General features: G+C 35.8%; 1 protein-coding gene across 2 annotated transcripts; it reads right to left on the reverse strand.

Moving 5' to 3' along the window:
• Window positions 1-221: 221 nt before the first annotated feature.
• On the reverse strand, window positions 222-12,455 carry CCDC196 (coiled-coil domain containing 196). 2 transcript variants are annotated; one of them, XM_079127146.1, is made up of 11 exons: window positions 12,393-12,455; window positions 11,624-11,825; window positions 11,370-11,522; window positions 10,019-10,115; window positions 9,262-9,312; window positions 7,293-7,370; window positions 7,014-7,097; window positions 6,424-6,483; window positions 5,887-6,028; window positions 846-904; window positions 222-543 (listed from the first exon to the last, which is right to left on the reverse strand). In XM_079127146.1, the coding sequence occupies exons 2-11, from the start codon at window positions 11,668-11,670 to the stop codon at window positions 424-426; spliced, it is 891 nt and encodes a 296-aa protein (XP_078983272.1). In that variant the 5' UTR covers window positions 11,671-11,825; window positions 12,393-12,455; the 3' UTR covers window positions 222-423. The 2 variants fall into 2 exon arrangements, with proteins under 2 accessions (XP_078983272.1, XP_078983273.1); XM_079127147.1 differs by lacking the exon at window positions 12,393-12,455 and having other exon boundaries at window positions 11,624-11,872.
• Window positions 12,456-13,542: the final 1,087 nt, after the last annotated feature.

A 13,542-nucleotide genomic window follows, 5' to 3' on the forward strand; every position in this document is an offset into this window, starting at 1 on the left:
CACAATAACAAGCAGGCAGAATCAACAAGGCAATTGGATGTGGTTGGTGAGAGAATAAGATCAGTCTAGCAAATATAATTCTATTTATTTTGTACCTATTGCTCACTCTTGCCATTAGTGAATCTTACCCAGAAGTAAATACCTCAGAAATAGAGAACTACTTATGAATTTGAACTACATAAAATGTGGTTTAAATCTAGTCATTTCAAATCCAACAGCAATCGAAATAATAAGAGACTGTTTACAATCCCTAAATGACTAAATTCCTGACATACTGAAAACGAAGCATCTAACAATTCTACCTAGATCGGTGAGGGGAGAAAGGGAAAACAGCACTAAAACAAAGGTTTGAGAAATTTTAATTAACACAAATGGCTGTGCCTAGTCTTTAAATCTGTCCAAAGCAAATGGAGTGAAAGCCTTTTAATCCTTCAGAGCTTCATCTGGCAGTGACCTCAGAAATAAGAGCCTCCCTCCTGCATCATCAGACTGATTTTCTTTAGCTCCTTGTTGTGCAATGTAGGTCTTTGATCCCAGAATTCTCTAAAATAGGAGGAGAAAAAAAGAGAAAAAGATAGCTAAAACATGGAGGGCCCCAGTTCTCACTTTGTGAATCCTCTTAAAAAATAATAAATTAGAACGTATGTTAAATACATTAGAGGGCTGGGGGGTGTTGCTCAGTAGTAAAGAGCGCTTTTCTAGCATGCATGAGGGTCCTGGGTTCAGTTCCCAGTGCCACAAAAATAAACCAACAAACAAATAAACAAATGCATTACAAAAATTTACACCTTCTATCCACTCTGGTGTTTAAAATAGGGAATTTTTAAAAAGAAAGTCATTCTCACCATATTGAGTTCATTTCTGCCAGTAGTTGCTCTTCCCATAGTTGTAGTGCCCTTAGAACCTAGATTTTGAGTTATAAGGCTATTAACATTCATCACAATATCATATAATTGTATTACTATAGGACTAACTGATATTAGTTTTATTATGAATTTTATGATTATTATTTCAGAAAATAAGTTCACTAAACAATATTTTTAAGTTTAGAGTAGTGGATCTCTTTCTTCTGTTAAAAGCTCTTGTCCCACAGTGGGCAGCAAGAGGCAGGGGAATCATTTGGGAATGACATGCAAGTTAAACATCTTTGTGAGTCTGCAAAATGTACTCTAATACAACATTTAAGAAGTAGAAGAATAAAACATTTACATATATACACACACTTAGATAGCCCAAGCAGAGATTCCACAAACTTGGTCATTTGCGAATAGCAGAAAACAACCAAAAGATAAAAGTGGGGTCGGGGAAGAAAAAGAGGAGGGAGGGAGAATGACAGGCACAGGTTAAGGGGAGGGGAGGCAGTAAAAGACGGAAAGAAGAATTATAGGGGCTGTATGTAGGCACCTTAGTGAACCTGTCCTAGGTTAGAGTTGCCAAACTAAAATATAAGACACCCAGTTTAATTTGAATTTCAATAAATGCCAATAATGTTTAGTATAAAAATGCCCCATTCAATATTTGGGACATACTGGTACTACAAATTATTGTTTTTCTGAAATTCAAATTTAACTGGGTATCCTCTTTTCATTTGCCAAGTATGATGGTCACCCTGTCCTAGACACTCTACTGCTCTCCTGGGGGTATGATGCAAACAAGGTGAATCTATTGTCATTCATTACAATAATCCTAACATTAATAAAGGTACAGTTTAATGGTTTTAATTTTCAAAATTTATATTTAGGGGAATAAAAGGATTTTATTCTCCTCTTGGACTTTTGTGAGATTTTATGGGAACCAAAAGAATGACCTTAGCTTAGAAATTAGCTGCATAACCTACTAATATTATAAACCTAACTTTGACATTGAAAAGGTTGAGGTTGCCTCAAAGCTTTAAAAAACCTATACTTGAGAGCAATACTATTTATCAAGGACCCAGATTTGAGCTAGCCATGATTTTCTGCTCCAGCCTTTCAGCATTTTAGCTCAACACTACTATTTTCCCTTCAGCAGCACCTGCAGAAGCATATTTCAGCCATTGGGAAGAATAATACTAAAGGCAAACCAAAGGTTAAAGGTAGGAGAAATGACTTGCTTTCGGAACAGAAGGTTATTGAGTAAGGAAGGTCTCAAGGGTGTTCATTTCCCATCTTGCTGGGCTTTTATCTGAATTTATAAGTGTAGGAAAATATCCACATCCAACCTTCAGGTTCTTCTCAAAGGAGAACCTCTGTCTCAAAGAGCCAAAGAAAGTGCTAAGAGTTGGGGGCAGGTTACAGAAAAGCCAGACTGTCAAAATCAAATGTCTTATCACGAGTTATATTCTTACTGAAGATAAATCTCTTCCTTAAACACCAGCAGTTTGATGGGAAATTCAGCTGAATTTAGAGATTGCTTAGTATATGACTTCCAAAGAAAACAAACTGCTCTCTTGACACCACAAAAGCCAGGAAGGATCTGTCATGCACCCTGTGTCAAATTGTAATTTTTTATTGGCTGGGGAAGTAAATTCCTTCAAAAGTGAGCTGTCTCTGGAAAGGCCAAAAGGAAAGACTTCACCCTAGATATGAGCAACAGAAAAATATTTTTCTCTTTTAGAAAACTAGGTGATATAGCATACTAACAATAAAACAGCCAATGGTAATGTTACGTCCTAGGCCTCAAGGAGTGCTTGAAGTGTAACTAAGTCAGTAGTATTTGCCAGCCAAATAGATCACACCACTATAACTTAGCCTAGCAGCATATTAGACAGTGGGAAAAAAGACTCTTGGCCAAGAGCAGTGTTGTAAAACCTCCCTTTATTCAGAAATACCTAGAACAGAAGGGCCTGTGCCCTGATTTCTCTGGGAGTATGACCAAAATTACATTCAAACCTCTCTCTAAGACAGGTTTATTCAATTCAGTTCATTTGAAAGCAGAGGAAAAGCAACACCATCCAAGAGCACTATCAAGTATTTAAACTTAAAATAGTCCTGGTGCAATTGCCCATCCCATGTTTCACTTCATAGTCCTAATTGCCTGATTTACTGTGGTAGAGAGAAACAGTATAAGAATTGTGGAAGAAATAAGAGACTTTTTTTTTTTTTTTTGGAATGGAGAGAACTGAAGATCAGGGAATAGAATAATAATTAGGTGTGTGGCACAACAGAATACTGAGTTTAATATGGTTTAATCAAGGCTGCCAGTAATTCATCTTGGTGCCACAGAGCATGATACATTTTTCTTTTTTCACTTTATATATAAATATGACACATTTTGTCCTAAGGGTAATAGAAAGCTAGGGCCTTCCGCAACATTTCCTATTTCCTGAATTACCACTATTTGTGGTGGACTTGAAGCCTAGATGTGGTTGGTGCCACCTACTGGGATAAACATTGAATTACAAATATCTCATTACATTTCGTAACCATATTTTCTTCACTACAGAAAAATTAACCTTAATTAGAAGGATGGTACATTAAACAGTTGGTAAGTTTGGATTCAAATCACTGTTTTAGGAATGGAAGAGGCATGAGAAATCACACATTTTAATTTCCATTTTAACGCATAGTTCAGGAACTAAGCTTTAAATATGGAATCAATAGCCTGACTTTCCTAAGTTTGTTTTTTGTTCTAGAATTCCTATTCCATAGAGTCATTGTAAGGGTTACAAAGAAGTGAGGATTTTTCAACTCCCACTATAAAATATTATGGTTGTTTTAGGAAAAGAAAAAAATTGAAAACTAAATGACTTGCCTAGGTCATATAACTAGTAGATTTGAATAAGGCCTATAACTCACGTTTGTGATTCTATATTCATTGAATTACAACTTCTCAAAATCTGATGGTGAGATGATTTTAGGTGGAAATTTGGATAAATTTAGGAGATGTTGTAATACAGCATTAAATACTAAAAATCACAGTGAGAAAATTGTTCCCTTTTCAATGCTTTTAATTTAATGGCATCAAGAAGAAAGTTCCAAGTTGCTGATGGTTTTCTTTAAAATTCTCTATGTCTTACTAATTTCAGTTTCTAATTTAAAAAATAGGTCTCAGCTTTAAGCATCTTGCTAAAACTTTAAAATTTGGGGCCAAATATGATGGTGCCCACTTGTAAGCCTAGTAGGAGACTGAGGCAGAAGGATTACAAGTTCAAGGCCAGCCTCAGCAACTCAGCAAGGTCCTAAGCAACTTAGTGAGACCCTGACGTCTCAAAACAAAAAATAAAAAGGGCTGGGATGTAGCTCAGTGATAAATTGCCCCAGGTTAAATCCCCACCCCAATTTTTTATATTTAAAAGGAGAGAGGAATGTGTTGATCTGTAAATTGTTCAAATGGATTCAGTTCAAATGGATTCAGTGTTCTGTAGGCAAGGTGGGGGGAAACCCACTGAGACAATTGAGTTGAATGGAATTCTTCACTACTTAACTAATCTGGGCTTGACTTGAATCTGGAAAGACTTTTGGATCCTTGCTCTGTGGATCTCTTGAGATGACCTTTGGTTAATGTTGCATGAGGTGAACAGGGGTCCGTCTTCCTCATAACCCTTCTCTCTATCTTCTTAGTTTGTATCTTAATAACTTTATATTGCTTCTGGTTGCATTCTGGGTTCTTTATTTCCAGCTTTCAGTTGTCCAGTTCTTCTCAAGACATAAGTTGAAAGAAAAATATGTGTGGCACATTACCTGGAGTAGGGTAGTCCTTCTATTCAGTTTTCTGATTTTCTACAATTTAACCTATGGATCAAGGCAGAGTGCTATGTGCCTGCACCAAATCATCTTGAGTTTATATATCCTTTTTAAATTTTTCAAAATAATAATTTGTTATTATATTATGCTGAAGAACAGATGATAAACCACCTAAAAAGTTTACATTTTTTAAATCATTTAAAAATATCATTGAGGATATTGATATTATTAGATGTATAGGGTCCTATCTTCATTATGATGATATAGAGGAGAAATTTCTCACAGGTCTGAGTATCTACCAGGAAAAGCTATGCTTCTCCTGAGCAATTCGTTTGCTATTACTTTGTGGACACCACACATTCATATTTCTTTTTGCCGGGGAATTCAGAATCAAATTTATAGTCTACTGCTACCAACTACATAGTACTTCCATCATGTGTTTTCATGTATTTACCTAGTTTCAACTAATTTTATCTTCCCTTTGATTTATCCATCTATTTATTTAATCATATGTGCTGTGCTTTTCTAAAATTTTCAAGCCTTTTATGAAATAAGACAGAGAAGAAATTAGAGACTAACATACTGACACTGATAGAACGTTGTCATTCCTTGGTTATGATTTCCCATTGTATGCCCTTTTTAAAACTGCAGAGTTTAAGTTCATATATACTTGAAAATGTATGAATTCTTTTCCTGGCCCTCAGAGTCATTCCTTTATTCTATTTTTTATGGAAAATTGTATGACTTCCTGTAATGATGCCATAGATTCCTTAGAGGAAATCAATGAAACTCCCAGAGGAACTTCTGGATTAGTGAAACTCAACAACCATCATCAGATATCTATCTCCTTGGCCTTCTGCTCTGCAGAAACACAATCTATTTCAATAAGATTCATGAAATCAAATGATTCTGATTCTTAGGTGAGGGGAAAAGAAGAGAAAACTAATATTTTATTAAGTGCTATGTTATTTACATATACTAAGAACATGACATATTACTTAATCTGTACAAAGAAAACTTAATTTCCTCCAGAGAAAATACTTACCTTGATACAAGAGCTTCTGAATAATACTAATATGTATGATAGTGAAAACAATTATTATTACACCACTAACATTTAATTTACCATGTAACTAGACAATGTTTTTCATTTTACAAGTAATGGGATCCCCGATGTTAACAACAACAAAAATCCTCCAACTGTATATGATACTTTACCTACCTTGGGACCCTGGAAGATTTAAAAATGTTTGCTTTGGTGCAAAATTCTGCTGTAAGTACAGTGATAATTTCAATTCATTGGCCTTCTGGTAGTTCTTCAAGGCTTCAATTCTCAGCTCAATCACTTTGCCATGAAAGTCATTCTGAAAGAGGACATTTTTTTCAAAACTACTCATATACTATTAACTTCTCTACATCCACTGTTACCTGAATGTTCTTCACACAGAAATTAAAAAATAATCCCCTCTCATGTTCAGTCTTTTAAAATTGGATAGATAGTATTTAGTATTTGTCCCACCCTGCCCATTTCTAATAGAACAAAATGAAGAATTTAGGATGAAATACTACTTATTCCAAGTTATTCAAGGTGAAGCCAGAGATAGGTCACTTCAGCCATCTCTCCAGGATACATTCCTTTAGCAGGACAATTGGCAACCCAGGACAAAGGAATTGGGCTTAAATAATATAAAGCTATAAAAGCCTTTATATTATATGAATGAAATTGCTTCCCATGTCCAGGCTTGGAAGACCTTGGTACCTGAAGGATGTTGGCTTGTTCCTGATACTTGACCCATTCCATTTTCCTCTGTTGCTTTTCCTGGTGGAAGAAAGAGCCTCTGGGTGACAAAGTAAATTGAGATCAAAAATCAGTTTTCTCAATATGCTTTGGTAACCTTATAGCAAAATTATGGTGTCATAGATTCACTATTCGCTTGGTTTCAACTGCACAGTCCTCTTAGTTGGCCTACCCTGTGTAATCCACACTCTCAAAGTTAAAAGATAAATGAACAGGCCATTTTTTTGTGAATGAGTCAATTATGAGATGATGATATACAAATATAATCTCTAAATGCATTCTCTAAGACAAACTAACAAGTGTCAGACATCAAATAGCTGTTGTGGAGTTGTCATTGTTAGTATAGCTTTTCTTACTTTGTCCTTGCTAACATAATTTTCCAGAAATTTGTGATGTCACTCTAACTCAAATATAATATCTCACAGGAACTGGATTGCTTATAAAACTGCATTGGTTCAGGAGTATACCATACCTTAGGCAGATAACTGCTACATTAAAGATACCTAATTTATTACCTCCAAAGCTACTACCATTCAGAGTGATTGTACTACCTTCCTTATCTCCTTCACTTTCTCTGCAAATAATATCTCCAATTCATCCTTGATCTTGCTAGATGATGAGGGGAATTTGGGAGCCTGAGATGAGAGAAGAGAGCTAAAGAAATAGGATCCCATGAAAAAAGTGTAGTATCTGACAGACCATAATATCCAATATACCCTAAAAGCTCAGATCTTACCTATCTGTCTACCCAAATTAGGCTTATTAGCAACAGGCTGTCTAGTATATGGCACCAACAATCTTGAAATTCTAAGTACATGCCATCCACTTGCCTTTCCATCCTGTAAGTCTGCCCTGGTTTTTATCTGTGGTGCCTTTTGTTGATCTCGGAGTTCTTCTGTCTCTAATGTCTGTGGAGAAACATTTTGCCAGATCTTTAAGTTAGAAGGAATTAATGAGGGAAGTGAGTCAAGGATTTTGGTTCCTGCAAGTCAGCAACTTCTCAGGGCCCAACTTGAAAACTGTTCTACCTACCAAAGAGGATTCATAAAATATTGAGTTCTTTCCTTTGGTTCCCTGAGTGTAATATATATATTATTGTGTGTGTGTGTGTGTGTGTGTGTGTGTTTGATATATAAATTTTTGGTACTGGGGATTGAATCCAGGGGCACTTTATCACTGAGCCACATCCCCAGCCCTTTTTATTTTTATTCTGAGACAGGGTCTTGCTAAGTTGCTAAGGCTGGCCTTGAACTTGCAATCCTCCTGCCTCAACTTTCTGAGTTGCTGAGATCACAAACATGCACCACACCAAGCCTGAATAACCTTATAATCAAAAAAATACCAGTTCAGCCCTTATTATGTGCCAATCACTACTCTAAGCTACTTACAAATTATTTTCAGTACTGTATTACAATCATTCTCACTTAATTCACACAGCTCTTTGGTTACTAATTTTATTTCCATTTTATTGATGAGAAAATAGAGACTTGAAGAGGTTAAGTCATTTATTTAGGGTCACACAGCTAGAAAAGTACAAAGCTGCTATTTGAACCATATCTACTTTCAAGCCTGTATTCTTAGTCACTAAGCATGCTGCTTGTCTCCATTTCCCCCTGTCTGAAGAATGGGTAGAGAAAGTTGATCATAAGCTAAGGAATATAGACATTCCCTATAAAAAGTACTTTGGTAGCTCTGGAGAAGCTGTATTTTCATAGAGGAATTGTGCTGGCATGTTTTCTATCACAAAGACTCAAGAACTTAGAAACTAAAAGTTTTCCAAACTCATAGAAGTGTTTTGTAGCTGCCGCTGAGAAGTAGGAGCAGATCTTACTTCAAGATGCAGGTCTTAGAGTTATCCTGATTATTTGTGGAAAGGTGAGAGGAAAAAAAGTAGTCAGATCATACCACACACCTGTTTTATGTCAGAAGACACTATCTGCCCTTTCAGTTGTGTGATCTGCGAAATAGTACTATGGTTCCAAGGGCTAGTCCACAAAGGTATTTCCCCTCCTGATTTTCCAGGAAAGCGTTCTAATAATATTATCTTAATGCAATGATTGTTGTAAAATCATATAGGCATTAGAATTAGGTATTCCTTTGTTCATTCATTCAACTTATATTCACTGATTCTCTACTTTTGTTCCAGACATTGTGATAGGTGTTAGGGATTTGGACAAAGCAATCAAGATACTGAAGGAGTTTTTATCCCAGAAGCGGGTAAGGGGTCAAGAAGGGAGTAAAAAATAATAATAATAAAATAAAAAGTAATAAGTTAATATCATAAAAGTACTATTGACGACATTAACAGGAGGGGTGCTCTACTTTAGATGGACTACACAAGGAGGGCCTTTCTAAAGAGGTGATATTTAAGCTGAGATCTGAAGAATGAGGATGAGCCAACTATGAGAAAATAGCATTACAGACAGGGAGTAAAACAAGAACAAAGACCATGAGATAGGAAAAGGCTTGTCACATTGAGAAACCACCATGAGCCAGTAGGGTGATTACATAGAAAGTATAGGGAAGACTTCTATAAGAGGAGACTATAGCGAGGTAGACATGAGCTAGATTATACCATAATGAGGCGGCTATAAAGGATTTTCATAAGAAGAGTGACATGCTTTGATTGTTTTGAAAAGATCACTTTGACTACTGTACAAAAAAAAAAAAAAAAAAGGATTGAAATGATGCATGGGTGGAAGTAGGGGCATTAAAAAATGAGGAAGGGCCACAGGAATTAGGGATTCTTTGCATTATGATCTGCAGGGCAGTACTTTCAAGAGATCCTTAGAGGCACACCTTGTTCCATAGCAACTCCATTTCCTTCCGAAGCATCTTGTTTTTCCTTTCCTGTTGGAGGGGGGGGACCAAATAAACAGAGACATGTGTTTGTCTAGCCATTAAAGTGAGGTTTGAAGAAATTACTAAGTTAAGGGTGGAAAAGGGGTCAGGGACATAGTAAACCACAGAGAAGGCAATAAATGGAGCTACCCTCAAATCCAAGAACATGAGAGATAAGTTTGATGATGATGATGATTAAAAAATAAGTTATTATTTTAAGTAATAACATTAATTATGGGGATTATGAGCTGGTATTAGTAGAAATTAGTTCCTAACACTTAAGATGTTTACATCATGACAATTTCTCTGGGGCTTAAACCACTAATTTCTAATATTTAAGATCCTTTTACATTGATGATTTCTAAAAGATTTTCTAAGAATCTCAGAGTAAATTATTTCTTTTCATTTACTTTAATACATACATCCTGTTCTTTAGATATATGAATGGTTAATGCACTTATATCCATTAATGCATAGATGAAAAGTTATTTTTAAAGTCAAAGAAATAGAATTTTGCTAGCTAGTCTTTGTCCTTCCCAATGTTCCATCTAACTCCCTTGGGATTATCTTGGACTTTCTAGATCAAAGAGATAAGAATGTTAAAGCATCAGATGCTGGAAATGAGCACTATGTGTTTCCTTTTACATTTGACAAAAACAGTGGAATTGAGCACTGTTTAGAAGGCTATTCCCCATAGTACCCACCAACCTCTTACCAGGTTCTGTTTCATCTCCTCTGCTTCTTTAATGAGCTCCATGACTGAGGATTCATCACATCCTTTCCCTGCCATGATCTGCCTCATGATCTGCAAACTGAAGGAAAAGATATATCATAAAACATACAGACCTCCAAAAGAATAATATTAGTATTCTGCAACCAGTCAGAAAATACTCTACTATAGAAGTTAGATAGGGAATAGAATCTCAAGGATTTTGGAAGTCCTTTGGGACATAGAAAGTCTCTATAATTGGGATTATTCCATTCCCTATTTACGTTTGCCATAGCTATGTGCTCAGTAATGAGTTCTATGCTCTTTAATGCTCAAAACTTTGGTTTTTCAATAGCCAACAAGATTCCTCTCTATCCCTTCAGAATAATATTTTGGTGTATGTCTTTTGGGGAGGAAGAAGCAGTTCTGCCCCTATAAAGGAGGAGGTTGTAAAACCTGATGTCTTCAGGATAAAATTTCAGAGTTATTTCCTACCCTTCTCTGTCCAACTCCTCCTCCTCCTTGAGTCTCCAAATAAAGACATTTGACTTTGTTGGTGAAACCATATATCCTTGGTAGCCCCCAAAGAATGCAAGCCTTTAAGAAGTTCCTAACAAAATCTGAATCAATATCAAGTCTTTCACTGTAAGAGAGAATATTCTTTGAAGGCATTGATTGTATTTCTGTTCCTTGCCCTTCTTCTTCCTAAGGCCTTTGTTTCTGTTGCCCTGAGAAAATTTTGCTGTTTTAAGTAGCTGGTGTAAGCAGTGGTGCTTGACCACAATTTTTTGTCTGGTTTTTGTTCTCCAAAATTCCAAGCTCCTTGAAAGGCTTATGATAAGGGTATCTCAATTGACGTGAGATTTTCTGAGACTAGAAAGGAAACAGTTTGTGGATCCCAGGAACAGTGAGTGTTCTAGCAAAAAGTTATGACTTTCTCATATGTTTACAGAGGCAGGATTCTAATCCAGAGGGCTCCTAGGTTCAGAAAAGATCAGCAGTTCACTGCTTGAATAGAAAAAGCAGAATAGTTTTTCCTATAATGATTTCATAAACATGAATAAGGAAGCTATGAGTGTAAACATGAAAGACTGAAGTCATTGAAGTCTGTTACCTGTTTCTTGAGTAGGCATTCTACAAAGGAAAAGTAACAATTATAGCCTCATGAGATGAGCGTTGAGTCATATTTAATTTTACCAAAAAATTAAGGATTCATCTTCATCCCTTTGTGATTGCATATTCTTTACATTTTACTAGGCCTATTTGTCCGAATTTGAAAACAAAAACCAAGCAATATAAATACTCACTGCTAGTGTTACGGAGATTAAATTCTCCAACCTGAGTAGAGAGTCCTTACCTTCTTTGTTTTTCCTCCAAGTTAGACATTAACTTCTGGAATAAGAGGTTGTTCTTATTTTCTAGAGGTTTTAACATCTCTAAAAGTTCCTGCTTCCTTAGTTTTAAGTCCTCATTCAATTCCTTCAAGTAGTTGTCCTCTATTTTAGAACTTCTGTGGGAAGAGACATCATAATATTTGTCTTTAGCCTGGGTTAATACAGACTTTCCTTTCCCTCCTGGGTGGTTGCCATTTGGCTTCTTCCAAACACTCACCTTTTTGAGGACAAGTAAGATCCTGAGGAGTTTGCACCACTTGTCATCTTGAAGGGAAACTTCTACTTCAATAATAAAGAGGCCTTCTTGAAAATATGTGCCTTCTTTTCCCATCCAGTTAAGACATCATTTTTGTGCTGCTGTTCTTGAAACTCCTGTTGCATTGGACTGATTTTAGTTACAGTTTGAGGTCACAATAGCCCTAAGACCACAAAATCAGGAGGACTTTTAAATAGCGCCAGTGGTAACTTGTTGACCAAAAAAAAAAAAACAACTACATCTGATCAATTCTTGTCTTAGCTTTAGAAAAATGCCAAAAGTTTTATACTGAAGTCTTTGAATGAGTAGGATAGAATCACCATCTATCTACATTATGGAATTCCTATTGTGTTAGAAAATGATGACCTATCAAAAATAACTCATCAACACCATGGCAACAAGCCTCTGTGAAATGCCTATCTGTACCAAGTGCTGGATTCTTTGAGAGTGGAAAAGATAAAATGGCACAGTACCTACTTCCAGGGGCTTTAGGAGAAGTCCCTTCTATTTAAAAATAATAGAGGTCAAACTGGCAAATGAAGGGTATGAATATAACAGAGTAATATATGAGCCATTGTCATTATTTTCCAATCTTTAAAACCTGATATAACATCAAGATTAAAAAATATTGGTTATGTAGCAAGAGGATATAATTTGTGAAAGATCCACACTGTCAGTATGTCCTTCTATAGCCAGACTCTTTCTTAGAAAGCTGTAATTCTAGGCTTACCTCCAGATTCTGCTGTTTTCCTCTTTTTTTTAGAACCACATTGTCTTCTGAACCCTAAGATCTTCCTGTTGTTTAGGGAGGGGAAGATAATCAAGAGTTAAATATTTGTGTTTTCATGCCCTTTAACCACAGATTTAGAGCAGTATGTTCAGGGAAGTTCTCAAATGTAAATTAAATCATGTCAATTTCAAGTACTGACTTGAGCATTTCCAGCCGTTTTCTAGGGGTATTGTTCTCCAAAATAACTTAAACCTTTTATCTTTTGGGAAACCGTAATGGCAGAGTATTGTATTGAGAAAATGCTAGATTTAGTTTGTCAGAACTTGGATTAGACCTCAGCTTCACTGTGAGCAGGGCTGCCTGTGAGCAAGTCACTAAAATCTCTGATCCTCCATTTTTACTTTACAAAAAGAAGAATGGTAAATAAGTTTGTTGTGAGCATGAACTGTGATATGTAAAATGCCTGGCTCATGTTAGATATTTTCAGTTCATGAGTTTTTGTTTGGTTTAGGTTTGTTTAATGACCCCATTAAATGGTCAGATTAAAAAAAAAAAAAAAGCCTGATTAATATGAAGCTAATAAAGCTTAAGCTTCAGAGCCCTTCATTTTCAAGATTGTTTCCAAAGGTTCTGACCCGATTTTGTATTTATAATTTCATATTCTTTTGAAAAGACAAACTTCCTCAAACTACATATGATTGGATTCCCACAAAATCTGGGTCTGCCCTGGGTTAAACTAGAACTCCTTTAAGCTTCCTCTGCATCAAAGCTTCTTTTTAGACAGGTTCTACAAATACTTTTACTAAAGCATACATGTGTCCCTTGAAAGTTTTGTGTGATATCTGGTTTAGTAAGATATCAAATTTAAAGAACCATAAAAAGCCAACCACAATTCCCTTTGGTTTCCCTAGGAAAATTCTTTCTATGAAAAATTTGGAATGAATGAAGGTGAGTAAACTCCTTGCAGTGAAAAGAGATACTGGGTGGACGAGTTATCATTAATAATATCTTAAACTGTACATGCAGCAGGTGGTAGCAAACAGTAGGTGACAAAAATGGCATTGATTACTAAAGCACAACCTCTTTAAATTTCAATTGGTGACATTTGGCTGACTGAACTATGATAGAGTTTTAAAACATTTAATGGGAA

The sequence above is a fragment of the Sciurus vulgaris genome (genome assembly GCF_902686455.1).
Source record: "Sciurus vulgaris genome assembly, chromosome: 2".
NCBI lineage: Eukaryota > Metazoa > Chordata > Mammalia > Rodentia > Sciuridae > Sciurus > Sciurus vulgaris.

Bases quoted from the DNA above. Each gene is read 5' to 3' on its own strand.
- CCDC196 (XM_079127146.1), bottom strand. From the start codon at position 11,670: ATGACAAGTGGTGCAAACTCCTCAGGATCTTACTTGTCCTCAAAAAG. The intron at 6,484-7,013 runs GTAGTACAATCA...TTCTTCCACCAG, and splicing joins AAGTGAAGGAGATAAGGAAG to GAAAAGCAACAGAGGAAAAT. The intron at 6,029-6,423 runs GTACCAAGGTCT...GTCCTCTTTCAG, and splicing joins AACAAGCCAACATCCTTCAG to AATGACTTTCATGGCAAAGT.